This window comes from Terrapene carolina, unplaced genomic scaffold, assembly GCF_002925995.2.
Source record: "Terrapene carolina triunguis isolate 2854851 unplaced genomic scaffold, T_m_triunguis-2.0 Scaffold210, whole genome shotgun sequence".
NCBI classification, from domain to species: domain Eukaryota; kingdom Metazoa; phylum Chordata; order Testudines; family Emydidae; genus Terrapene; species Terrapene triunguis.
This window is the reverse complement of record NW_020664561.1, coordinates 52,548,753-52,575,835: the sequence shown is the minus strand read 5'-3', so window position 1 is coordinate 52,575,835 and position 27,083 is coordinate 52,548,753. Positions and strand designations below refer to the sequence as shown.

General features: G+C 41.7%; 1 protein-coding gene across 1 annotated transcript in view; it reads right to left on the bottom strand.

The window, feature by feature from the left end:
• LOC112115968 (KN motif and ankyrin repeat domain-containing protein 4) overlaps nucleotides 1-27,083 on the bottom strand; it is a 54,134-nt gene that overhangs the window by 5,266 nt on the left and 21,785 nt on the right. The window contains exons 4-11 of the mRNA XM_026655351.1: nucleotides 24,135-24,215; nucleotides 20,207-22,285; nucleotides 19,028-19,139; nucleotides 15,513-15,743; nucleotides 14,287-14,374; nucleotides 12,092-12,311; nucleotides 9,021-9,163; nucleotides 2,355-2,555 (exon numbers count right to left, since the gene is read on the bottom strand). Of these exons, the coding sequence (XP_026511136.1) occupies nucleotides 2,355-2,555; nucleotides 9,021-9,163; nucleotides 12,092-12,311; nucleotides 14,287-14,374; nucleotides 15,513-15,743; nucleotides 19,028-19,139; nucleotides 20,207-22,285; nucleotides 24,135-24,150 (3,090 nt within the window). The 5' untranslated portion in view covers nucleotides 24,151-24,215. The remainder of the gene's footprint in view (nucleotides 1-2,354; nucleotides 2,556-9,020; nucleotides 9,164-12,091; nucleotides 12,312-14,286; nucleotides 14,375-15,512; nucleotides 15,744-19,027; nucleotides 19,140-20,206; nucleotides 22,286-24,134; nucleotides 24,216-27,083) is intronic.

The following is a 27,083-nucleotide window of genomic DNA, read 5'->3' as shown; positions in this document are numbered from 1 at the left end:
TCACCCTATATATTATTAACAGGTTTAAATACATCTTGGCAAAAATTTCAACAAGGTTGGCTTCCTGTTTATGGGTGCAACTTGCACCTACAAAATTTGTACCCATATTTTTGCACCCATAAGAGTAATCTGTGTATTTGTACCTCTAACTTGGCTGCAGGTGCACATCAGGTAGTTAGAACTGCAGCCACTCTGCAGCAGCAATGCATTGTGTTGGTTCAAAATCTCAGCTGAATATTTCACCTCTAAAAAAGCAAGGTGTGACCTATTCTCTATTAAAAATGTACCCCTTAGTGTCTGTAGGTGTGCTGTGCATAAATATTTCCTCATTGTGATTTTTTGACATGTTCATAATGCAGTGGTTCTTTCCGCTGGAGCTGAGAAGATCATTCAGAGGTACTCAACACCCACCCATTGACATCAATAGGAATTGAGAGTACTCGGGGCCCCAAAGAATCAGGCCACAATGCCTAAATATTAGAGCTGATCAAAAAAGTAGAGAGTTTTTAATGGGAAGTGTTCATTTTGGGCAGAAATTTGAACACCAAAATATTCTGGCTGAGAACTGAAATATTTTTATTTGAAAATACTGCTCTCATGCCTTATGGGAGTTGTAGTTCAGGTGATTCAAGCTCCAATTCTTCTCTGTTGGCTGGGCTCCTTGGATGGACTACACCTCCCATGATAAATAACAGTCTACCTGCGTGGAGAGGAGAAGTGGTGCAACATGGGAGTCCCTGGCTGTGGTACGTCATGGAAGATTGTGAGGGACTAATGTATGTCTGTATGTTAGGGTGACCAGATGTCCTGATTTTTGGCGCTTTTTCTTATATAGGCACCTATTACCCCCCACCCCCGTCCTGATTTTTCACACTTGCTATCTGGTCACCCAACGGTATGTTCCTATATCAGATTACAAACTTCATTTTGTTTTGTGAGTGCCATTTTGATTGCCTACACTTTTGCCTTTTACCCTCCATCTTCTGCTAAGACTTCCAGGGAGGTGTCATGAGAAATTCTTGCAGCTAGCAGAAGGTTAACAATCCAGGGTCATTTACTTAGATGGTCTCCCATTCAAATACATGCACCACAAGACAATGACCTAGCTGCTGCCTGAGGAACCAGTTCAGCTAGGTGAGTTTGTAACCAAGCAATGGATCACCTGATGAGGGATTTGAAGTCACTGAGGAGACTGGGGGTGTGCGGGGACTGGAACCTTATAAAAGGAAAGCTCTCTCATTGGCTGTTACAAATGGCACGTCAGCATTCTGAGGAAGGAAATGAATTTTTCAGTTGTGACCCCCTGTAATTAAATGGTGGGTACACTCAGTTAGTTGATTCTGATAGGTGCAGTTCTTTCAATGGCCCTGTCAAGTGGAGAATTGGACAACATTTGATTATGTGCCAGGTTTTTACATAAAACTATATGGTTATAATGAAGCTGTGGTCTATTAACATAATATTTTTCTGTGGTTTGAGCAGTGCATCATAATGCTGGAATAAAGCTCTAAGCCAGAGTGAATCTTCCTCATTATTTTCAAGATGTTTTTACACTTCTAATTATCTGGTATATGCCAATGGGGCATGTATTATCATTTGTAACCCGCTTGTTGTCTGTAACCCACAGTGACGAATGCAAAGGGCTGTATCCAGGCGTACTGAACATGTACAAAATAGGAAACATCTTGAGCTCCATGTTGCATGCGCGCAACCCAGGTGTTACTTATTATGGTATTTTAAAGAGATAAAGGCCTATGCTGGAATCATTCTCTCTCTCTCTCACGCTCTTTCATCTACCAAAACTCCAGCACAGGATGCTGCTGTAGTTCAGTAGTGTTGAACATACATGTTCACTGTATTGTACCGTGACCCCTGTCTTAAGCGAATGCTCAATAAACTGAAAAAAGGTTTTTTTGCTTAATGGAAATGACCTCCTACAGATGCTGGAGTACAACTGTAGTTAGTACATTTGGGGATACTTCGGAGGTAGTCTATGAAGGCAGTAGCTTGTCTGGTAGGGCACGTTTCATTGCACTTCTAAGTATGCAATTGTGCAGCTTGGCTTGGAATTGAAAATTGAGTTAAAACGCGGGTTACTCATCCTCCAAATCCTTAAACTGATCCAGTCCCTTTTATTTGTGAGACAGGCAAGGCACAGAGCCAAAGCCCACTCACTAACATGTTTGATAAGGGAGATACTTTGGTTTCCAGGAGGTGTCTAGTGTCTGCTCCAGTTCTAAGGCAAGAAAGCCATATGGTTTCTTTAAATATTCACTAATTGGCTCCTGGCAGTGACTGTCTGAATATGTCTATTTTTTTTTACAGTACATGCTGCAACCACCTGTTTCCCTTACCTTGTCCGTTAATGTAGTGTTACAACCAGGGTGAGCCAGAAGAAGCTTCGCAATCTCAGCATTGCCATGCTGACAGGCAACCATCAATGCTGATGTTCCATTATCATCCTGCTGGTTTATGTCAGCCTTGCAAGACAACAAGGCTTTCACCATATCTCCCCTGTCATGGCTGACACCTAATATTAAGGCAGTCTGGCCTCCCTAGGAATATTGCAAGACAGACCAAACACAATGACATACCCATCAAAGAAATGTAACTTTATTTACACAATCTAAGCATTCAAATAGCATAGCAGTCTTGCTTGGAACACAGGTAGCCCTACAGCAGATGCTGTAACCAATCCGTGGCCATTTATAACTTCAGGGTTGACTCTCCTACATGTCATGGCTCCTCAGAACTTCACTGCGACAGTAAGGCTAAAACTCACATCTGATCTGCGTGCTCCAAAAGCAAAGGCCCGGTCATTGGAGCTATAGGAGATTATCCATTAGCTAGTAGCTGCATAGGGCTTATGATATGCAGGTCCAGTTCTGTCCTGTAGTCAGAGGCGATACACGTTTACACTAGCCAGCTCAGTATCATTTTGTCTGAGGTATGAAATTTGGAAGCAAATTACAGTGGGAGCTCTCACCATGACTTGAGCGCTGTAGTGTGTCAAAAGCCCCTTGAAATCTGGCCCTGGCCAAACTGGCCATTTCTTTTGTTTTTATTGTCAGTGTAAATATAAAGCTATCGCTGTTTGTAACAGCAAAGTAAACTAGTGAAACCTAAAGTGAGAAGGGCCTGGTTGCCCTTTACACGAAGGTCCTTAGAATTACACTTATAACCACACGAACACTGCCTTTACACTGCCAGAGCAAAAAGAACACAAATGCCAGAGTTGTGTCAAGGAACCTTAGTGTAAACCAGAATCAGGCCCAGAAAAGTTTACACAACCGTGACTAAATAATCATGCGTAGTGATATTGTTTCAAAAATAATTATTCTGTGGGGTCCTGATAGTTCACCCCTGAACAATTGCGCCTCCCCATAGTGGTTCACATTCTGGGTTTTTTTAGGTTAATTTAATTCACCTTCATTTCTGAGACTCTTATTTCAGATTTTAACCATTGTTTAGCAAGCAGTTGGGAGTCAGAAAAAGTGAATGTTTGCATCTGCAAAGTTCTGCATCCCAACTCCCACCCAATGGCAGCTGAGGGCACTTAGCTGCATGTGGCGGATGCTCAGTATAGTGAAGGATCAAGCCCTCTGAGTTTTCCTTCAAGTACTTTAATTAGCAACTGATTAATTGATTGATACTTGTACATAAAAGCATGGATTGAGAAGCAGCATTGAAACAGGCAAAGTCCAGAAGGTTTAATTCGTCACAGTGGACTGCACAGTTTGGCTGAATATGCTGCTTTAACTTTCTAAACTGGCAACTTCAATACAATATGGACACTAACGCACATAATCTTGCTTCTCAATTTCATGAACATAAGAACAGCCATACTGGGTCAGACCAAAGGTCCGTCTAGCCCAGTATCCTGTCTTCCAACAGTGGCCAATGCCAGGTGCTCTAGAGGGAATGAACAGAACAGGTAATCATCAAGTGATCCATCCCCTGTCGCTAGTTCCCAGCTTCTGGCAAACAAAGGCTAGGGATATCATCCCTGCCCATCCTGGCTAATAGCCATTGATTGACCTATCCTCCATGAATTTATCCAGTTCTTTTTTGAACCCTGTTATAGTCTTGGCCTTCACAACATCCTCTGGCAAGGAATTCCACAAGTTGACTATGCGTTGTGTGAAAAAATACTTCCTTTTGTTTGTTTTAAACGTGCTGCCTATTAATTTCATTTAGTGGCCCCTAGTTCTTCTGTTATGAGAAGGAGTGAATAACACTTCCTTATTTACTTTCTCCACCCCAGTCATGATTTTATAGACCTCTATCATATCTCCCCTTAGTTGTCTCTTTTCCAAGCTGAAAAGTCCCAGTCTTATTAAACTCTCCTCAGACGGCAGCCGTTCCATACCCCTAATAATTTTTGTTGCCCTTTTCTGAACCTTTTCCAAGTCAAATGTATCTTTTTTGAGATGGGGTGACTACATCTGCACACAGTATTCAAGATGTGGGTGTACCATGGATTTATATAGAGGCAATATGATATTTTCTGTCTTATTATCCATCCCTTTCTTAATGATTCCCTACATTCTGTTCGCTTTTTTAACTGCCGCTGCACACCGAGTGGATGTTTTCAGAGAACTATCCACAATGACTCCAAGATATCTTTCTTGAGTGGTAACAGCTAATTTAGATCCCATCATTTTAGATGTATAGTTGGGATTATGTTTTCCAATGTGCATTAATTTACATTTATCAACATTTAATTTCATTTGCCATTTTGTTGCCCAGTCACCCAGTTTTGAGAGATCCTTTTGTAGCTCTTCGCAGTCTTAACTATCTTGAGTAGTTTTGTATCATCTGCAAATTTTGCCACCTCACTGTTTACCCCTTTTTCCAGATCATTTATGAATATGTTGAATAGGACTGGGCCCAGAACAGATCCCTGGGGGACACCACTATTTACCTCTCTCCATTCTGAAAACTGACCATTTATTTCTACCCTTTGTCTCCTATATTTTAACCAGTTACCAATCCATGAGAGAACTTTCCCTCTTATCCCATGACTGCTTACTTTGCTTAAGAGCCTTTGGTGAGGGACCTTGTCAAAGGCTTTCTGAAAATCTAAATACACTATATCCACCAGATCCCCCTTGTCCACATGCTTGTTGACCTCCTCAAAGAATTCTAGTAGATTGGTGAGGCATGATTTCCCTTTACAAAAACTATGTTGACTATTCCCCAACAAATTATGTTCATCTATGTGTCTGAGAATTTTGTTCTTTACTATAGTTTCAAACAGTTTTCCCAGTACTGAAGTCAGGCTTACTGGTCTGTAATCGCTAGGGTCACCTCTGGAGCCCTTTTTAAAAATTGGCGTCACATTAGCTATCCTCCGGTCATTTGGTACAGAAGCTGATTTAAATGATAGGTTACAGACGACAGTTAGTAGTCCTGCAATTTCACATTTGAGTTCCTTCAGAACTCTTGGGTGAATACCATATGGTCCTGGTGACTTATTACTGTTTAGTTTATCAGTTTGTTCCAAAACCTCCTCTAATGACACCTCAATTTGGGACAGTTCCTCAGATTTGTCACCTAAAAAGAATGGCTCGGGTTTGGGAATCTCCCTCACATCCTCAACCGTGAAGACCGATGCAAAGAATTCATTTAGTTTCTCCGCAATAGCCTTATCTTCTTTGAGTGCTCCTTGAGCATCTCAATCATCAGTGGCCCGACTGGTTGTTTAGCAGGCTTCCTGCTTCTGATGTACTTAAACATTTTTTTGCTATTACTTTTTTAATCTTTGGCTAGCTGTTCTTCAAATTCTTTTTTGGCCTTCCTAATTATATTTTTACACTTCATTTGCCGGAGTTTATGCTCCTTTCTATTTTCCTCATTAGGATTTAACTTCCACTTTTTAAAGGATGCCTTTTTGCCTCTCACTGCTTCTTTTAAATTGTTGTTTAGCCATGATGGCACTTTTTTGGTTCTCTTACTATGTTTTTTAATTTGGGGTATACTTTTAAGTTGAGCCTCTATTATGGTGTCTTTAAAAAGTTTCCATGCAGCTTGCAAGGATTTTACTTTTGGTGCTGTACCTTTTAATTTCTGTTTAACTAACCTCCTTGTTTTTGTGTAGTTCCCCTTTCAGAAATTAAATGCTACAGTGTTGGGCCGCTGTGGTGTTTTCCCCGCCACAGGGATGTTAAATTTAATATTATGGTCACTATTACCAAGCGCTCCAGCTATATTCACCTCTTGGATCTGATCCTGTGCTCCACTTAAGACTAAATCAAGAATTGCCTCTCCTCTTGTGGGTTACAGAACTAGCTGCTCCAAGAAGCAGTCATTTAAGGTGTCAAGAAACTTTATCTCTGCATCCCTTCCTGAGGTGATATGTACCCAGTCAGTATGGGGATAGCTGAAATCCCGCATTATTATTATTGAGTTTTTTATTTTAATAGCCTCTCTAATCACCCTGAGTATTTCACAGTCACTATCACCATCCTGGTCAGGTGGTCTGTAATATATCCCTACTACTGTATTCTTATTATTCAAGCATAGAATTACTATCCATAGAGATTCTATGGTACAGTTTGGTTCATTTAAGATTTTTACTTCATTTCTTTCACATATAGTGCCATTCCCCCAGCAGCACGACTTGTTCTGTCCTTCCAATATATTTTGTACCCTTGTATTACTGTGTTCCATGGATAATCCTCCATTCCACCAAGTTTCTGTGATGTCTATTATATCAATATCCTCATTTAATACGAGGCACTCTAGTTCGCCCATCTTATTATTTAGACTTCTAGCATTGGTATATAAGCACTTTAAAAACTTGTCACTTTTTAGCTTTTTATGCCATTACATGAGGTAATTGAATGGGCCTTTTTTTCTTTTGACTGTTTCTCATCAGATCTTACATGTATTTATCATCTTCCTTCCTCTCCTCCTTCATTATCTTCCTTCCTCTCCTCTCCTGCCTGCATTCTCTTTTTATTCCTGAAGCTTGTTCCTTTGTTGTTGTTTTGTTTTTATCAGGGGGTGTTTTTGGCTTTAAGTTTAAAGAAGTTTAAGGAATGTTAAGTGTATGTAGCCCCCCCACACACACTCCCCCTGTAAACTCCCTCGCAAAACTCCCCTGTTCACTAGCTCCTCTGGTTGCTTAGGTGTGGGCTTTTTAAAGCCCTGGTCTTCCTGAGTAGCCCCGCCCCCTGATTAAGGGTTGATGGTGTAAGCATGTTGTAATGCTTGATTTATTCTCCCTATAAGGCTTTTTAAGGGGACATAATTATGAAGGAAATAAATTCTATCTGAGGATTATTAAACATGTTTAGTTACTCTGGCTGAATTAGCATCTAGAAGGTTCTACAATGCAGCATCTTTATAAGGCTAGCTCCCATATGCGCTGAGACTTAATTAATTACACAATAAATACATCTCAAAGTCATCTTGTTTAGCCAGATCTTTCACTCCTTTATTCAATCTGAACTCACACTGGGAGTAAGTAATAGGAATCGGACAGGTCTGATTATAATTAGGGTGGTATGAACCCTGCAGGGTTTGGCTTGTGAATGGGTTTGCCAAGTGAATCCTGTAGTTTGGGGTTGGAAGGGAACCTATCCCTATGGTTTCCATGCATCATCCAGTTCACAGATATATTCTGTATAAAAACTTAGAATCATAGAATTGTAGGACAAGAAGGGACCTCGAGAGATCATCTAGTCCAGTCCCCTGCACTCATGGTAGGACTAAGTACTATCTAGACCATCCCTGACAGGTGTTTGTCTAACCTGCTCTTAAAAATAACCGATGATGGAGATTCCACAACCTCCCTAGGCAATTTATTCCGGTGCTTAACCACCCTGACAGGAAGCTTTTCCTAGTGTCCAACCTAAACCAACCCTTGCTGCAACTTAATCCCATTGCTTCTTGTCCTATCCTCAGAGGTTCAGGAGAACAATTTTTCTCCTGCCTCCTTGTAACAACCTTTTATGTACTTGAAAACTGTTATCATGTCTCCTTTCTGTCATCTCGTCTCCAGATTAAACAAACAATTTTTTCAATCTTCCCTTATAGGTCATGTTTTCTAGACCTTTAATCATTTTTGTTGCTCTTCTCTGGACTCTCTCCAATTTGTCCACATCCTTCCTGAAATGTGGCACTCAGAACTGGACACAACTCCAGTTGAGGCCTGATCAGCGCAGAGTAGAGCGAAAGAATTATGTCTTGTGGCTTGCTTACAACACTATTGCTAATACTCCTCCCAGAATGATGTTTGCTTTTTTTGCAATGGTGTTACACTGTTCACTCATATTTGGATTGTGATCCACTATGACCCCTAGATCCCTTTCTGCAGTACTCCTTCCTAGGCAGTCATTTCCCATTTTGTAAGTGTGCAGCTGATTGTTCCTTCTTAAGTGGAGTATTTTGCATTTGTCCTTATTGAATTTTATCCTATTTACTTCAGACCATTTCTCCTGTTTGTCCAGATCATTTTGAATGTTAATCCTATCCTCCAAAGCACTTGCAACCCCTCCCAGCTTGGTATCATCCGCAAACTTTATAAGTGCATTCTATGCCATTATCTAAATCATTGATGAAGACATTGAACAGAACTGGACCTAGAACTGATCCCTGCGGGACCCCACTCTATATGTCCTTCCAGCTTGACTGTGAATCACTGATAACTACTTTCTGGGAATGGTTTTTTCCAGCCAGTTATGCACCCACTGTATAGTAGCTCTGTCTGGGTTGTATTTCCCTAGTTTGTTTATGAGAAGGTCATGCGAGACAGCATCAAAAGCCTTACTAAAGTCAAGATATACCATATCTACCAGTTCCCCCCTATCCACAAGGCTTGTTACCCTGTCAAAGAAAGCTATTAGGTTGGTTTGACACAATTTGTTCTTGATAAATCCATGCTGACTCTTACTTATCACCTTCTTATCTTCTAGCTCTTTGCAAATTGATTGTTTAATTATTTGCTCCATTATCTTTTCAAGTCTATGTTCACTTGTACAAACAAACAGGGACTGTTGATGATTGTTATGTACCTGACTTGCCCGTATGTTTACGTTCCCTTCTTTCAACAGCTTTAAGACCACCTCCATGTCTTCATCACTTTCTGCTGATGCCAGTGGTGTGATCATCACTGCAGTATATCCAGCTTTATTTTGATGGTCCACATCACAAACACCTAAAGATGAGGGGGGAAAAGAGTCCTGAAAATCTACAGATAGTGCAGGGTTGAGTGACATAGCCAAAACACACTACACTATTTACACATGGATAACGGATACCTGTGAGGAAATTTTAGGCCATTTATGGCCAGTTGCATCATCACAGGAATCTGCTCTTTTTAACATTTTTTTTAAAACTGATCTCACATTAATATTGAGATCTGAAAGTGAGAGGCCTAGAAAGTTGAAGCTATAGCAAAGCCAGTGGTTGATGCTCACGATTTGAGATACTGATTTTTGCCCTGAGTTCAGTGGCAATCACTTTCAGGTGCATGCAAGTCAGGCAAAAAGTGCACTACGGATCAGTTGTGGAAACTATGTGGATCACAGAGAAAATGCTAAACATCAGCTGGTCAGAAAAAAGGGAGGAAAGAGAGGAAGAATTTGAAGGAAAGAGAGAAGGAACCCAAAACGGTGGAGAAACTGAAAGTAGAGATAAAAGAGTAGTAAGAGAAACACTGGAAGAGAAGAAATAATCAAGTGGGGTATTGCAGAGCAGCGAAACAAGTGAATTAGGAGGAGACAAGCTGAGTAGAGAGAGAACGTAATTATAGCAATTATAGAAAATGTGACCATCAAAATAGAAGTGAGAGAAGTAAAAGAAAGGCAGAAAAAATAGAAAAGGAAAATATAGCAACTTGGAGATCAATCATTTTCCCGATGAAATTAATGGGAGCTTTTCTACTGTCTCCACTGAGAGCAGAACTAGGCCCTGAGAAGATCTGTAGAGAAGAAAAATGACTGTAGACTTGAAAAGGAGAGAGACCCACACTATCACGTGTGGAAGGGAAAAAAATAAAGTGCAGAGGTGGGGGGAAAGTCAGTAGATAACATGGACAAGCAAACTGAGCAAAACAGAAATAAAAAAAGAGAAGCAGAGTATCAAATATGAAAAGATGTAAGTATTACTTGTAGCCAGCATTTAAGAGATGGATGCAGTAGTTCTTATTCAGGCAGGAATGACCAATGGCTTGATCAGTAGCCTAACAGAGGAGTTGTGTTTTGAGGCAAGTCTGTGAGTGACTTAGGAACTGCTCCTGCTCCCAGTGAAAAAAATGGCAAAAATCCTATTGATTTCAATGAGAGTTAAGCACCTAATTACCTTTGAGGATCTGAGCCCAAATGACTTGAAGACTGAGTAAGTTGGCTGTAAGTACAGAGTCGCTGGATGTTATGTATTGCTCCGAGCTACTTGGAATTTTGTTTCTAAGCATTTTTAAGTTGGGTTATGATCATCAAAGTTATTCTGAACAAAATGGCACTCTGCCACTGCCATCATTGCTTTGTATGGGTGACATTTGCCCCAGTGCAGAGGGCCAGTTCCAGACCTATGAACCACTCGTTTAAGTTCTCAGAATAGGGCTTAAGTAGAGGAGTGAATTTCACCCAATGTGCATCCTAAATCTGATCTTCTTAGGTTGCTACTATAACCAAGTTTTACTAATGTTAGCATTACAGAGCTGATCTAGCTATGGAACAACAAGCTGGATTCTGACCCTCTTTGCTTGCACAATCTCAGGTAACTTGCCAGCAATGAATCTAGATTGTTAGTGATGAAGTGCTGACCTGAAAGAACACGGCTTGCTTTTAATATGATGTTTTAGGCTGAACTTGCAAGCGCAAGCAGTTGGAAAAATCTTCTTTTGATCTGTAAACTAAGCAGATTTGGGGTCTGATTCTGAGTTACACTGGCTCCTTCACATCACTTTGGCATAGGGTGACCAGATGTCCCAATATTAGGGGCTTTGTTTCATACAGGACCCTATTACCCACACCCGTAGGACCTTATCATCACCCTCACTAGCTGTCCCAATTTTTCACACTTGCTAACTAGTCACCCTACTTTGGCAGCCTGGGGTGTGAACACATTCAAGATAAATTTGTTTCAAAATGCGAATGAACATTCATAGTAAATATGTTTCAGTAGCTGATCTAAATAGAGATGCAGCATGCAATTTGGACTATTCTAATTCTGACACTTTTATGCACTTGACAAGTCTCCGTTCATTTTATACACAGCAAATAGGCTAATTCTATTTAGAAATGCATCAATCCTACTGTTCCAGTGTGTGCTGTTATACTCTCAGCCTTCTTATTTACTGTGCCTAAACATTTAAATATTCCCCTTTGAGCTTAGTCGCCTTGGGGTATTTTCTAAAAGAGCAGAACAAACTTCTCTCAATATTCTGGGGTTGCTTGGAAGTCTGTTAAACAATGGGTTTATAGATGTGTATGATAATATGCCATTTTCCTAACATTTAACAGATTGTCTTGCCAACCAAGAAAGGCAAAAAGCTTCATTATTCTGTCTGGAAAGTGCCTGCATTTTCTCTGATAAAATCTCAGCTGGAAGTTTAATTCTTTACAGTAGGAGCTAAAAGTTCAATAGATTAGAATGCGGTTCTTGCTGCTGAGCTAGAGACCACTATTACAATCAAAGGGTCTGATCTTGCAAACATGAACTGCGGAGCACAATGCTTACTCCTGTGATTAGTCCCACTGAAGTAAGCACTAAGGGCCAAATATTTAAATGTATTTAGGTGCCTGAAGATCTCCCCCAGTGGGATTTTCAAAAGCACCTAGGCACTTAATTCCGTTGAAATCCCACTAGATGTCTATCTGCATCTTCAGGCATCTAAATATCTTTAAAAATCTAGTGGCCCAATCCAACTCCTACTGAAGCCAATGGAAAGACTACCACTGACTCCAATGTTGCTCAATCAGCCACATGCTGGGTAGTAAATTTTCCAGGATTGGGCCCTTAAATGGTGACCAGATTTTTAAATCTGAAAAAGACATTAAATGTGATTATATGAAATAATTGGCAAGTACCAACCTTTCCCTCCCACCCCAGACAAAAACAACAACAAAGCATTAGTTCCCACCTGTATCTAGTAGAAGCTTCACAATCAGAAAGTTGGAATGGGAAACACTGTAATGAAGAGCTGTATTCCCATTTCCATCCGCCAAGTTTATGATCATCTTCAGTAGCTGGGGATGAATTGCTTTGAATTCTTTGAGATAAGCTGCAACAACCTCAGGGCTGGAGGATTTCCTAGTAGAGACTCGGAACCACTCTTGACAGACCGTGTTTAAGATGTGTCTCTAAAACACCAACATTTCACAGTCACTTTCAGGACCTTACTTTTTCAAAAAGTAATGATGCCAGTTCCCTTCGCTATTGCTCTACCCTAGGGTTGGTCCCTGGCTGGGGTTTTCACTTTGTGGCTGGCAAAGAAAACTTCACACTTATTGGCAGTGCAAAAGGGTGGTTTGTTTTAGCAAAGACAATACAAAAAAATCTTTAAAAATAGAGGTAGTTTCTCACTGGCTTTTGTTAGTTAGTTTGTTTTTAATTGAAAAATGGCCACCCTAAGGGAACTAAAGTGACTAGTTCTATATATGAATACATGGAAAAATTTTCTCATGGGCAAGTTATCACTAGACTTTAATTCAAGCAGCATTCATATTTATTGATACATTAGTGGATACAAATAAATCTGAGCTCGTCTCCTATATCCTGTTTTATGGGCCAACTAGAACAACTGTGTTATTTTTATATGATGTCATCAATCTAACATCTATATTAAAACATTTTACCAACTTCTCTTTACCTCCCTCCAATAAAATAATAATAATAATAATAATAATAATACAAATTTTATCCCAAGTACTCTATAAATCCAGGTCTAAACTGTAGCTTCTCTATTTGCCTCACGTAGGGGGAAGTGCATAACTCAACTAGCCCAGGCTGCCTGGGAAGTAAATTGTGATTCAGTCACAATCTGACTCCTGGATCCCACCGTCTCCAGGGTGGAATGTACTGTGCAGAAGTCCTATACCTAGCACTGTGTTTTGTCTCCTCCATCTGGTGCAGCTGTGCTGTCCATCACGATTGGGGGGAGGGGGCTGTCCCAAGATTCTGCACATTCCCCAACCCCTGCATGCCCACCGGTGTGGGATGGGCTCTGTGGAGGCTACCTGCAATGCGTTGGCATAGGGCAGCAAGGGGAAGCCTTACTGACCTGTGCAGAACATAGGATGGGGCAAAATACTGGTCTCAACTATGTGTGTGTAGAACAATCAAACAGCAGCTAGAGTAGGGAAGAAATTCTTTAGCGCTACATGTTTCTCCTTTAAGTGATTCAGCCTTTGTATGCAAAAAGGATTCAGCACTCAGTGTTCCCATTAGGCACGCTCCTGTAGAACTTTTCTCAGTTCTACTCTTAAAAAATTACTAATAAGCAAAAGCTAATGAAGCATCATTGTCTTTCTCCTGACCAGCCCACAATCAGTCAATTTGCTGTCTCTCTGAGGCTCTCGTTACAGACTATGTAGTCACATTTTTGCAAGGGATATGTGTGTCTTCTCACCCACCCACCCACCTGGAGATCTAGGGCCCTGCCTTTGCCATACCCTCAGTTGCTTGGCTACGGAAAGAGGAGGAGATGCTGGGCAAATTTTTCCCCTTCTCCAGTGCTCTGCTTGTTAAAGTTAGTACCAGATTCTTTTGCACTGAGATATGCTTGATGCAGCAGAATGTGTGTGTACTGGGGGGGAATGCTGGAAGCCTGTTACAACTCCTGGTTCTATGCCCTGCACTGCTTCAGCCTATGCCCTGGCATAGGTTGGAGAAATATATTTGCCATATGTATTTTGGCAATGTTGAAGACTGCTTTGCTGCATGATCCAGCATGTGTTTAATATGCAGGATGGAGTTTTTGCATAGTTTTTGTTATTTTATTCCCCTTGCAGTCTAGAAGCAGGGAAAGATTATTTAAAGGGGGAAAGGAATTTTTATGTCAGTTTTAGTCTGGCCCAATTGAATAGAGGAAGCTTGGAAAGTTTTCTCCCTTTTTCTGTAGGTCATGAATCTAAAACCAAATCTTGGGCTGGTTTTCACTTTCAAAACCAAAACTGGACAACAGAAGTTACCTTGACCCACCTCTCCTTATAAAGCTGCCCATGGTTTGCTACAATAATTCTGCAAAGCATTGTCTGGATGGTCTAAACTCTAAATGGTTAAATGTAGCACAGACAGGGGGGTTGCATTTTAAATTCAACTGAAAAATATCAGTACCAAATGTTTGTCATTGGAGGTCCTTATTTCTGAAAGGTGTTTGCTCAATAACAGGCAGCCATCAAGAAAATCTTCTGAGGGTTTGCATCTAAAAAGGAAAACACTCTTATAAATCCATTGTAAGAGAGAACTAGTGCACGCTGAACTGGGAAGATAACTTGCAGGGTGTACCTTTAGGCCCCAATGCTGCAAACAAACAGTTATGCATATTGTTCCATTAACTTTGATAGGATTGTGGGCATAAAGTTAAGCATATGCATAAGTGTTCATAGATTGTACATGTTACATAGGCAACCAAATGTCTTTTATATTTACAAATCACCACTTTCACAAAAATTCATGCAAAAGCAATTTTATTCCTGGATCTTCCAGGAAATCCACTATAGTAACAATTAAATGTCTGTTAGGACAAAATTAGAAGATGAGAAACTTTGGATTCTGTACTAACCTGAAGAAAATATGTATCTGTTTAAAGCCGGATCAAGTGCTCACATAAGTCAATGGGAGTTTTTCCATTGACTTCAATTGACATTGCATCTGGCCCTAAACCAGTACAACATGACAGGTTGTGATGATGCGTGGATAGCTCTAGCCCCAAACCCCTTATGAAACACAAAGAGCAGAGTATGGTACAGAAATTCCCATTGATATACTGATTTTCACAATATGAATATTCTAATGTCTAGGCATGTGGTTTGAAAATTGGCATATATGGCAAATGCGCTATTGTAACATGCTTTGTGCAGAGAAAAATATAAGGACTGAAAGCCCTGTTTTAGTAATTTTAGTTTGAATTATTTCCCCATGAAAAGCACAGATCTCTCTAAAAAGTTTAATGAAATGAGAACGTAAGACAAAGCCATGGGTCCAGCAATATTATCGTACTGTATCTGCATCATTATGATAACCTAGCCACACAGGTACTGCATGACTCAGAATCAGTCATAAGAACATAAGAATGGCAGTACTGGGTCAGACCAAAGGTCCATCCAGCCCAGTATCCTGTCTACCGACAGTGGCCAATGCCAGGTGCCCCAGAGGGAGTGAACCTAAAGGTAATGATCAAGTGATCTCTCTCCTGCCGTCCATCACCACCCTCTGACAAACTTTGCTGCTAACAAAGTGGCTGCAGTCTTCCACTGAAACTTGGAACCAAAAATCACAATTTGCTATTGTTCATTAGTCAACATCACTAATATGTTGCATTAGCCTGTTTATCTGATTACCTGTCAGTCTTGGGTTGAATGCTAGCCATTGTTATTTCTTCCAGTTCCTGTGGCTCATTGTCTTCATGTCTAGTGCACTGGGAGACTCCAGATGAGGCATGTTTGTTTTCACGGGCAGCTTTCACCTGTCTGTGCTCTAAAGTGTCATACTTCCTCTCCATCTCGCTGTCAGAATTTCCTTCCGATGAGCTGTCTTCACAGCTGGTGTCTTCACTTGATGTTGTTTCGTAACTAATTGAGGACACCAGATATTATTCACTTTTCCTTCCCCCTCAGCAACTATAGGGCCTGTGCCAATACCCATTGAAGACACCCAATGACTCCAATGGGCTTGGATGAGGCTCATAGTGACATGCATGTTAGACACAGTAAAAATATGTCAATATAAAAGATTGGCACCAAACCAAAACCCTAGATCCAGACCCCAACTTTGAGGTTCAAACCTACTACACAGGAACTCTGGGTTCAATTTCTAGTCTTCTTGTTTCCCAGGCCAACAGGATTGCTATCGAAGCAATTTGCTGCTAAAATTAGGGATAGGGAATGTCACTCTATAGAGAATTCCCCCTGGCTAGTTTAAGAGCAGTGGTGTTAATATGTTACATGTATATGGTGCCTTTTACTCCAAAGGATCCCAAAATGTCACAGACTGAAGCTCAGATTCTATCTTTGCTTATATTGCGTGCCACCTTCCTCCACAAGTAGTTCCATTGATTTTTATGACTACTTGTGAAATAGGTATTAGTCAGCATGAGCAAGGCTATCGGAATCTCAGCCACTGAACTGCAGTGACTTCTGGGGTAAACAACAGCACATATAAGTACAGGGAGAGAAACCCAGGATCAATTTCACATGCATAAGTCCATGCCCATTGAGGGGAAAATATAAATCTTTCAGCACAAATAAAAATCAGCTGAAGAATTCTTCAACTGAGTCACTTCTATTGGCATTTTGTAACTGTTCCTTGGGTGATCCATTTTTTTAAATAATTATAATACTCAACTATCACTCACACACAAATAGGCATCTTTTCATGGGCAAGACGTGAATTAGAACTCCTTGGTTTGTACACATATACATATTTTGTGGGTGCAACTTAACAAGCTATTTTTGAAAACTTGGCCCACGATGACATTATTAATGTATGGGACACTTTTAATTATAGTATATTCCATTTGCAGTTCATTTGGACAAATTATCCAATTATGTCTGCTGTTTGAAGCAAAAAACCTGAAGCAATATTAAGAACCGTTGGTAGACTTCAGCACATATCTGAAAAGAACACTTTCTCTTCGTAGTTTCATTCCGCTTTTCACTTATAAGCAGGGGTGAAAGTAGGTCCAGTGACTTACCGGTACGCTGGGGCCAGCTCTGGCCCCTGGAAGGGGTGGGGCCTAGGGAGGAAGAGGCGTGGCTGAGGGAGTCAGAGCCAGCCCCAGCCCACCCTGTAAGGTAAGTGCCCTCCCCCCCCTTCACAGGGATAGCAGCAGCAGCCCGGGGCTCCGGCGGGGCTCCCGCGTCTATTTAAAGGACCAGGGTGGCAGAGGCAGCTGGAGCCTCCCCCCCCCCCCAACCCCTGGGGTCCGAGGGCTATTTAAAGGGCCCAGAGCTCCCCTGCTTCTACCGCCCCAGCCCTTTAAATAGCCGCCGGAGCCCTACCCCAGGAGCCCTACCCCACCGCCGGAGTGGCGGTGAGGCTCCGGCGGCTATTTAAAGGGCCGGGGCAGTAGAAGCAGCGGGAGCCCCGGACTTTTTAAATAGCCCCCAGAGCCCCGCAGCCCTACCCCAGGGCTCCAGCAGTGGGGCTCTGGTGGCAATTTAAAGGGCCTGGGGCTCCTGCCCCTGCTGAGAGCCCCAGGCCCTTTAAATTGCCCCCGGGGAAGCCGGGCCGCCCTGGTTCGGCAAACCGGCTCTTGCCGGTACGCCGTACCGGGGTGTACCGGCTTACTTTCACCTCTGCTTATAAGGCTCATGAGATAACACTGCTATTAGATAAGGATTCATAACGGTACACATTCATGTATCAAATATATAACTTCATGATTTAAATCTTTAAGAGCATGGCTTTTGATGATTGTCTGTTTAAGCAGCAACTTTCCCACATAACTGATCTTTAATTGATCCCAGTAAGGTGACAATTTGCATGCAGGCAAATTTATATCTCTTCTAGAGCAAGCCCAAATGCAACCTACATTAATTTTATTCACTTAGAAAGGAGTGCTTACTTATACTTTCTTTTTAAGTGCTCCTGAAAGCTCCCAGAGTGTCGACACTGGAAACAGATGTCAATTAATCAGCAGAACAGGGGGCAAAGGGGTAAGATTCCATCATGCTGCCCAAACAATGTGCCTCAGACCTTGCCCAGAAAGACCATTTCTAGGGTAAAATGCCATTTTGTCTCAATTCAATCCTTGGCCTCTCTGCTGAGACTCTCAACAAAGATGTTAATTCATACCAGCTTGAGCGGTATGGACTTTGGTCCACAAGAAATTCAGCTGAGTTCATGAATGCCTAACTCTTATGATGGTCATGGATTTTGCTCAGTGCAAATTAGATTAGATGTAACTGTGAAAAATTCCATATTGCAATTTCTATCTATCTTATATACTTATGGGCCCCCCGCTAACGTAGTATCAGAATGCCTCAGACTCTTTTAATGTAGTTATCCTCACAACATCCCTGTGAGGTAGGGGAGTACTATCCCCATTTTGCAGTTGCAGAACTGAGGCAGAGAGAGACTAAGTGACTTGCCCAAGGTCACAAAGGAAACCTAAGACAGTGCAGAGAATTAAACCTGGATCCCCCAGGACCCAGGTGAATGCCTCAACAACTGGACCATCCTTCCTTTCAGTACCTGACTCATCTGCTAGTGTAGACCCTCATCCATCTCCCACTGCAATCAATTGAAGAACTTCCATTTACTTGAGCAGGAATTGGATCAGACTCTGAGTTTCCAAGTTGATGATAATGAAAATATATTACATGTATTGGTCTCCGTTCAGTTCTTAGTGAACAAGTGTCCACATAATCCCCACTCCTATCACAGCACTGACTGGCACTTTTGTTGGCTGTCGTTATAGAGAGACCAAGGACTGAATAGGCATAGATAGAACTTCTTTTAGGCCAATACTGAGGCACTTTTGATGGCAGGGTGTGGCTGCCTGTGCAGTACAGACTTGATGCAAGGTCCATTGAAGTTAATGGAAAGATTCCCAATGACTTTGAGGTTTTGGATCAAGCCCTAAATGACCTATGTGCAAAGGAATTCAGTCTTCAAGGATGTCAATCCAGTACCATTCATTATTGCTGTAAAGTGCCGACGTCCCAGTCTTTCCCATCTGGTTTTACTGCAGAGTTATTGATATTAGATTGAAGAAGGGATAAAAGAGATGACATTGCAAATGGCCTTTTAATTAAAGATTTGTGGGGAGGGGGAAATCATATTTCCTGAGAGAGACAGATGAGGATAATATTGTATGTGAAAAGGCAGTTTTATCTTCTTAACTGATGCTTACCCACCATTTACCCCAACAAACTGAAGATTCTTTTTGGTCCCATTACCTCCTGCATGGAAACCATAACCTTTCTTTTTCATGATTGATTTAAGACTTGTGGTTGGAGAGATTTCTAGCAAAATACAAAATCAGAGATTAAGAAAGTATCTATGTTGTCATAATTGTTAGTCTCAACTTTATTGTATGCCTGGAACAAACTACAGAGCATAAGCACAATTATGTCACACTTATCTAGGTATCTTGGGTTTATGTTACATGTTACCTTATGAAGGACCTTATATACCTTACAGAACTGCAGAGGCAGCTGTATATAGTCTAAATCTGGGCTGCCACCATTAAAACAAGGATGGAGATCTGACACACATCTATAAATGACTGGTAAGTATCTGCATCTTGTCCTAATATAAGTAGGCTTTACTGGTTTAATAATGTTCTACTACAACCCCTTAATTAGGTCTTTTTGCACTTTGGATATTGATGTTGTCATTGAAATTCATGCATAGGGTCCTTGGTTACACTCTTAGTGTCAGCCTTCTATATAACACTACAGAAATGAATTACTGCACCTGAATTCACATCCTTTCATGTTCTATTGCTTGAAACTAGAGGCCTTAGATTTAATTACACTAATACCCCCCTCTGGCAGTGTAGAGGAGACAATGTAAATGAGGATCAGGCCACAAAAGAATAAAATAACCTAATTTCACATGGAATATTTATTAGTTATTTATCTTAAAGGGCACAGGTCTTTTTAAATACCATGGTCCACATCCTGGTGTGAACTGGCTTAGCTCCATTGAAGTTAATGCTGATTTACACCAGATGAGGATCTGGCCCTGTGATCACTAATGAAGTGCAGAATCATAAAACCCAATTAAGAAAAGCGATGAGCAACTCTACCTGACGGACCAGTCCCTCTCAATAGCATAAGGGAACTTTGAAAAGTTCAGATTGTGTGTAAAACTTCAAGTAAAACGTCAAGTTTTACACCGTGCTATAAAGATTACCTCTCTCATCTATACTTAAGGAAACACAAAGAGCCTGTTTCTGTTCTCACTGACACTGGCTCTACATTGATGTAACACCATTGACTTCAACGGAGTTACTGCTAATTGATGCTGGTGCAAGTGAGAGGAGAATCGGCCCGGATGCGTTTAGACCTGTGCCAATGTTATTTACCCAATTGTTGATACTGCGTGTTTGAGTTCTCCTTATCTGATGGTGCTTGGGTAGAATAGGCAGATAACAGCAAGTTTAAGGAATTAACTATCTGATTCTGGATGGAACTAAGCTTCGATGCAGGGTGTTTAATAGCGCTTGCTAACTCTGGATAGCCATGCTCCAAGCACATCCACTGCTCTTGCAAAAGCTCCTGGATTTTTTTAACATATTGGCCTATGGGGTCATCTGCAGAGGAATCTTGTTGTTCTGTATGCTTTTCCTCCTCAATCAGATCTTGCTTTACATCCCCGGCAAAAACTGGTTTATTTCCACCTGGTTTATTTCCATTCGAGTCAGCTCTTCCTGTTCTTGAACAGCTTTCTCCAATCAGAGAGCTAGCAGCACAAGACTGTCTGTCATAGCTGTTTCTTTGATGTTGACAGTCATCATTGATCTGTTCATCTATCTTCAGCTCAGTGAAGCGTGGTGTAAAGACAGGAGGCTCAGTGTCAATTCCAGTTCCTTTCTGTTTGGCAAGAGATGCAGCCCCTTCCTCTCTGACACGAGTGTCAACATCTGCCAACCCCTGATCCGTATGAACAGGCATTCTTCTTAACTCCTTAGCCTGCAAGTTCACATTGTCCACTCCATAGGTACCACATCCTACAGATTCTGTAGCGACTGGAATATTAACATTGACACCCTTGTCATAGGCCTCCTTAAACGTGTTTGCTTGCATAAGTTCAGTGTTCACTGCAGCATCATGGTATTGCAGGACATTTCCATCCTGCTTGGACGGTTCAGTTTCTTTGGTGTTTTCCTGACAGAGTTTCTCTTCCAGTTGAGCTTTGGAGCTTGCCAGTATTTTAATGCTTCTCTCCTTTGCTTTGATCTCACTATCCTGCTGCTTCAGCACTACTTTGATCTGCTCAAGTTCCTCTATTTTGCTATTTAGTTGCTCCTCCAGAACAGTGATCTGTTGTTTCAGTGCTGTGATCCTGCTGGGTTCTACTGTGTCACAAAGCAAAGGTTCAAGATCTACGTTTTCCTCATTTGCTCTAGCCCAAACGCTTCTAACTTCAGTCTTCTCTGGTGCACATGGCATGATCTCACTTATGTTTAATTCTATTTCTTCACGGTTCTCATTTTCATGCATAAACTTGGGGGCATTTGATGAGATTGATTCATCCTTGACTAATTCAGGACATTTATTTGTCTCTGGTGCGTAGCATTCCTCTCCTCCACTCTCTGTAACCAGGAGCAGCTCTTGAGCTATGAAATGCTGGCTTTGATGTGGAGATTGGATTTGCATTCTCTCCCTCGGAAACTCGAAGGGTTGGGGATCCAGCTCGGGGATGGCTTTCACCTGTTGTCCCTCAGGCTGCTCATTTTTCTGGAACACCACTTTGATTTGCTCTTGCACATTCCTTGGCTCTTTGGGGAAATGTAATGTGACACGATCAGAATAGTGTGAATCCAGTAACTCCTTTGCAGGGCTAAAGGGAATTTCTGTGAAGCTCTTTCCATCACAAGGCTGAGACAGTGCTGAGGGCTGAGAAGGCTTGGAGCACTGACTTTCCTCTTCTGAACTTTTACTTGGTAGAAGTTTGGCTGGCATGCTGGAAGCCCTTAACAGCTGTGGCCTCCTTCTACAGCTGCCAGGCTCTTCTTCAGGGTGGATGACCTCTGCTTGTCTGATTGTTTCTGCTAAAAGGGCCTTTTTTCTGTAACGTGGCTCCTCTGCAGTTAAAGATTGTGGTGAGTCATACGAGGTGATAAGACAGGTGGTTTCTTCTGCCCCTAGTGATGCCTTCCTCTGTGCAAATGAACAGGTTGCAGTCCAGCTCTTATTGGGGGAGGAAGCGTATGCACGGGATCTATTCTCAGGCAGGCTGAAATTCCGAGGCAGTGTGCTGAACTTTGGCTGTTTGGCCTTCCTGTGAATGTGAACCCTTTTAATGGTATTTCCTTTTTCAATGTCATCCACGTATTTCAGAAAGTCCAGGTCTAAATGGAAGCCATATGGTGTTTCAACAGAATAAGGGAGACTTCTGGGTTGATCTTTATCCTCAGTGGGTTTTGATGGCTGATTGCCAGCTGAAATAAAATGAGACATTAAAATTTAAAAAATAAATTAATAAAAAAAAAATCTAACCAAGTTTGCAGCAGAAAAAAAGAAGTCAGCAATGATTTATTTTGTCTTAGCTTTATACCTCTCCCATTCATCTTCCGCTCCTCAGACCCAATCCTTGGCTGTGGCTGAGGAGACAGCATGGAGTGTGTGGACAGGGAGGGCTGGCTGTGCATTGATCCAGTCCTCTGGGGTAAGTTAGAGCAGTCTGAAGGCTGTTCTAATTTTCAGCAACTACCAATAGCCTGAAGGAGCCAAAAGGCAGCTGCAGCACAGCTGAGAATCAGGGATCTCATCAGTATGCACAAAATGCTGAAATGCCAGCCGGCTGCCTTCCTAAATCATTATGCAGTTAGCCTGCATCTACCAGGAAAAGGGAGAAGGAATGGTTTGTAGTTTGTCATTTGTAATGCTAATGTCGAGTCTGATTAGAGATATAGCCACAGAGCAACACGTGCAAATGTATAATCTTGTTTTCTGGAGCTGACTCATGTAATTGTTGCACTGGAATTTGCTAAATCATTATTTTAATTGGCAATTATGTAAATAGCAGGTTTGGTAGGCTGAGCTACAAATTTGTCTAAGTATTAAAAAGCTGCTGATGTATAATAAATCCTAATTCTAGTGTATAAGAAATCCAGCTACAAACCAGACGATAGAAACTATCCATGACAATTACATTTGGGGCTTTTTGCAAGTCAGGCAAAGAGACATTGGTTGGCCCTATGGACAAACATTGTCACCCTAGTTGTCCTTTGAAAACAAAGAATACCTCTAAAAGGCAGGGTGCTTGGCAAGTTGATAGAATGGATAGAACTAATAATAAAATCCACAGCCCGCAAAATTCATAGGCCCAAATTTTCAAACTAGTGCGGTTAAAGTTAAGCACCTAAATCCAAATTCAGGAAACAAAGTAAGTGTCCTGATTTTCAAATGTGAATCCATGAAGTTGTGGTGAGTTAGGACTGCTAAGAATCTCTGAAAATCAGGCCATTGATTTAAATATGGGTATCGGTGCCTAACTGTAGTTACCCAAGACTGAAAATGTTTGAGCATTCTTCCCTTTGCCACTGCCCTTGTGAAGCAGTCTTGCAGGGGCTGATGAGAATTTGGCATAGATATAGACCCTTTCATCTCAAAGGTTTCCCAAGCCCTTTATACAAACAGCCAGGAGTGCCTCCAGCTTTTCTGCCGCCCTAGGCGGCGGAAGGTCCCACCCCGAAATGCCGCCCCCCACAGAGGCGGCGGAAGGTCCCACCACCGAAATACCGCTGCGGTCGCCGCCCCCCAAATTGTAGCGTCCTAGGCGACCGCCTAGGTCGCCTAATGGGTTGCGCCAGCCCTGCAAACAGCACCACTGAAATGCAGCCACCTCTGGGGAGGGAGCCAGCACACTGGAAATAGTGGAATGAGGAAGGAAAATTTTGTGTAAAGTGACACCAAGGCAAAGCCCTACTTCTCTTTTGAAAGGTAGAAGGGGATCATTAATGTCCATACAGAACACACAAGACCTTTGTCTTTATGATCTTATCTGAAAGCACCATACACAGTGCTTGAAACTCCACTGTAAACAATAGAACTATCATACTTATTCTCTGCTACAATAATCACAAATCAGAGCAAAACAAGAGTGCATCGTGTGTGTCTTGAACGATGCACAAACCTTGCATATTTTCATTGTTGGAAAACATGTCTCCATACAGTTAGAAGAGCATGAATTATTTACTGTATAAACAAAATACCTTGGTTTAATATTTTTTAAATGATAAAAGAGTTCCATTCAACAGTGTTTAAGTAAAAACACAACCTCCATACCATCTGCTTTCTCCATAATGTGGAATGTGGTCCAGGCTGTCAGTTAAACATCATCCAACGAGTCAATAAGACTTTGTGCACCTAAAAAAAATTAAAAGGACATTTAGACAAAGTCTCAGTGTTTATTTCAAAGCCCAAATACACCACACCCCATCCATGTGTAAGGTCTTCCATCTAGCTGTAAGAAACTCCAAAGTTAGCCAGAATGGCCACTGCTGAACAATGTGATTTTTAAAAAAACTTTTTGGTGCAACAAAAAGTCAGGACCTTCCGGGAGTACAGTTGACGTTAGTTACTGTTGTTGCAGTACCTTGCCTCTTACTTGAAGTATTCTGTAGCCAGATGGTGTACAGAAAACATTTTCAATAATATTTAAATCAATATTTTCTCTTCTAGTGGTAACAATTCCTGCTTCCTAGACACATCACAATGAGATGCTGCTTTAATTAGCTGTTAGCCTGAGATCTGTAATAGATGGTATATGAACTCTTTAGCCAAAATACATTGATTACTATGAGATATAGTCTGTAATTTATATACTGTGTGATATTTCATCTCCTGGTGAAAAGAGCCAGGAGTATATACAGCTACATAGAGTGGTGGTTTGTTTGGCATTTCTTTGCTTAAAGCAGCCAAAGATTCAAAACTGCTACTAAATATCTTTAACACAAACCCCATTATTTCAGTGTGTGGTCGATCATATTAAAATAACCCTTCAGCTAAATGACTAAAACACAGTCGTGCTTCTTGCAGGAACATATAACTCCGTCTGTCTCTTCGACTCAGACTTGTCATTGTCTAGAACATGATCATCGTCCTTCAACACTCCCTCCCCCCTCATCGTCACCTGATTCTGAGTGATGGCGTATAGGACTCCAAGGATCTCAAGAGGACTGTGGATGTTGGGACTGAGGACACCCAAGCCAAGTCGGATGGGAAGCCCCTACTTCTTCTATGCCTGGTGGCTGGATTCTAACGAGGTCAAGGCAACTGGAGCTCATCAGGCAACCAAGCCCACTAGTGTATATACCAGACAGGAAAAGAAGGTCAGGGCCAGAATGGGAGGATGATTTCCCAGCTTACAGGAGGAGACTGTGGGTCCCTCGTGTTTTTTGAAGTGGGTTTGTAACCTCAAAGGGAGAACTTTCTTTAAGATCTGGGTTTGTCCCTGGAAAGAGAGGCAGGGAGGACCTGCCCAGTGCAGGCTGGAAATCCACCTTCCGCTGCTCCCAGGGCTGGAACCATGCTAGAACTATGAGAGTGCAGCCTTGCCCCCAATGCACCAAGTCTCTAATGGGGTTGAAGGCTTGAAGAGCCCTGACCTCAACTCTCATTCTGATCAACGTTGGAAAAACTCTGGTTTCAGCCTACTGCCCCGGGGCCGGCCCCTCCCGAACCTCTCTGCAGCAGGCAGTCCCTCAGGGTGCCCAAACCTCTGATCTCTCACCCATGCCTGTGCTCAAGAGAGCAGAAAAAAGGTGCATGAATTGCAAGGTCACAAGAGCCAGAAGGGAAGGAGGTAGACAACGCTGGAGAGCTGAACTACTGGGGAAATTCCCCCAGCCCCTGGCATAAGACAGACTAAGTTGTGTGGGAGAGCAAAGAGCTGCTCAATAATGTCCAGTTTCAGAAGCTGCTGAGGGTGGAGACTCACTGAATGCACACCCTAGACCAAGTGTGTGGGGGAAGGGCAGATAACTAGTCAAGAACCGCCCTCATCTCATTAGCCCTATTGGCAGAAGTGGGTGAGGAGAGGGAGATGCCGCCTGATTGTTTTCCATTTCCACAGCTGCCCTCTTCAGCACCATTGCCCAGGTATGCCCTGCCTCATTTCCCCCTCTATGCTTCCAGCTCCAGCAGTTCCTTACTCTGTGTCGGACTCCAGCATGCTCAGAATTCCACTGCCACCTGCTCAAAAGTACAAAGAAGTGCAATCAACTTAAACCCATTCCAAGCCAGCTCTGCTGCCTATCCATTCATTCAGGAGCCAATTCAAATTGCTCTTCTTGGTCCACATTCCAAGCCCCTTGCTCACCTTTTAACTCTTACAGTTTCGCCTGAGGAAGGACTTCAGCATTTGGCCCATAGTATTAAAACCCTCCATGGACTTGCCCCAGCCACATTTATTGGCTTTTATCCCTCACTGTGTCAGTCATTCCACTTATCTAGTATTGATCTCTTCTCTGCCCCTCCACCCAATCTCATCATGGTTGGTGCAAGAGACTTCTTCTCTGCAGCCTTCCTATGTCTGTCCACGTCTTCGTTTAAAATAAAATGTTCATCTGAAACCATAGCTTGTCTTAATTCTCCATTCTTTATCCCTTAAATGCCTCTCTTCCTGTGAGATTGGTTTGAATTTTAACCTAATTTATTTCTGTTTTAATTTTTAGAAGAGCTGCCCAAAAATGGGACAGATGCTGCTGGTATGTATGTTTTAAAACATTGAAATGGAGTGCTTAAATTATAGAGCTTTCAAATAAAGACACTAGAGAAAATGAGATTAAACTGTGCTGTGTTGCCCATTTAAAATTATGAAAATATTTTTATGAAATCACAACTAACTGGTAAGAAACTTATTGCTGCATTAAACAAGTGTGGACTCTGCATCTGAGTGTGATGGAGTCTTCCGAAAGACATTACTATAAAGAAAACATTAATATGATCCCAAGGTTACTACCTTATACACAATTATAACTGAATAGTAACACAGACACCTGGCAGACTAGTAATTTGTTTACCCATCTTAATCCTGCAGAACCAGTCAAAACCACGTTTATGGTAGATTTCAACCAATACACTCCTAAGATATTCCCAGGCTAACTCCATTTTGTACATGAAAGACCGTTTCTCCTGCTTTTCCTCATGAATAAACAGCATGTGCCAAAATTAACATTAATCACTTTCTCCAATGTTTTTATTTTACTTTTCCAATTACAGTCAGTTGCACAG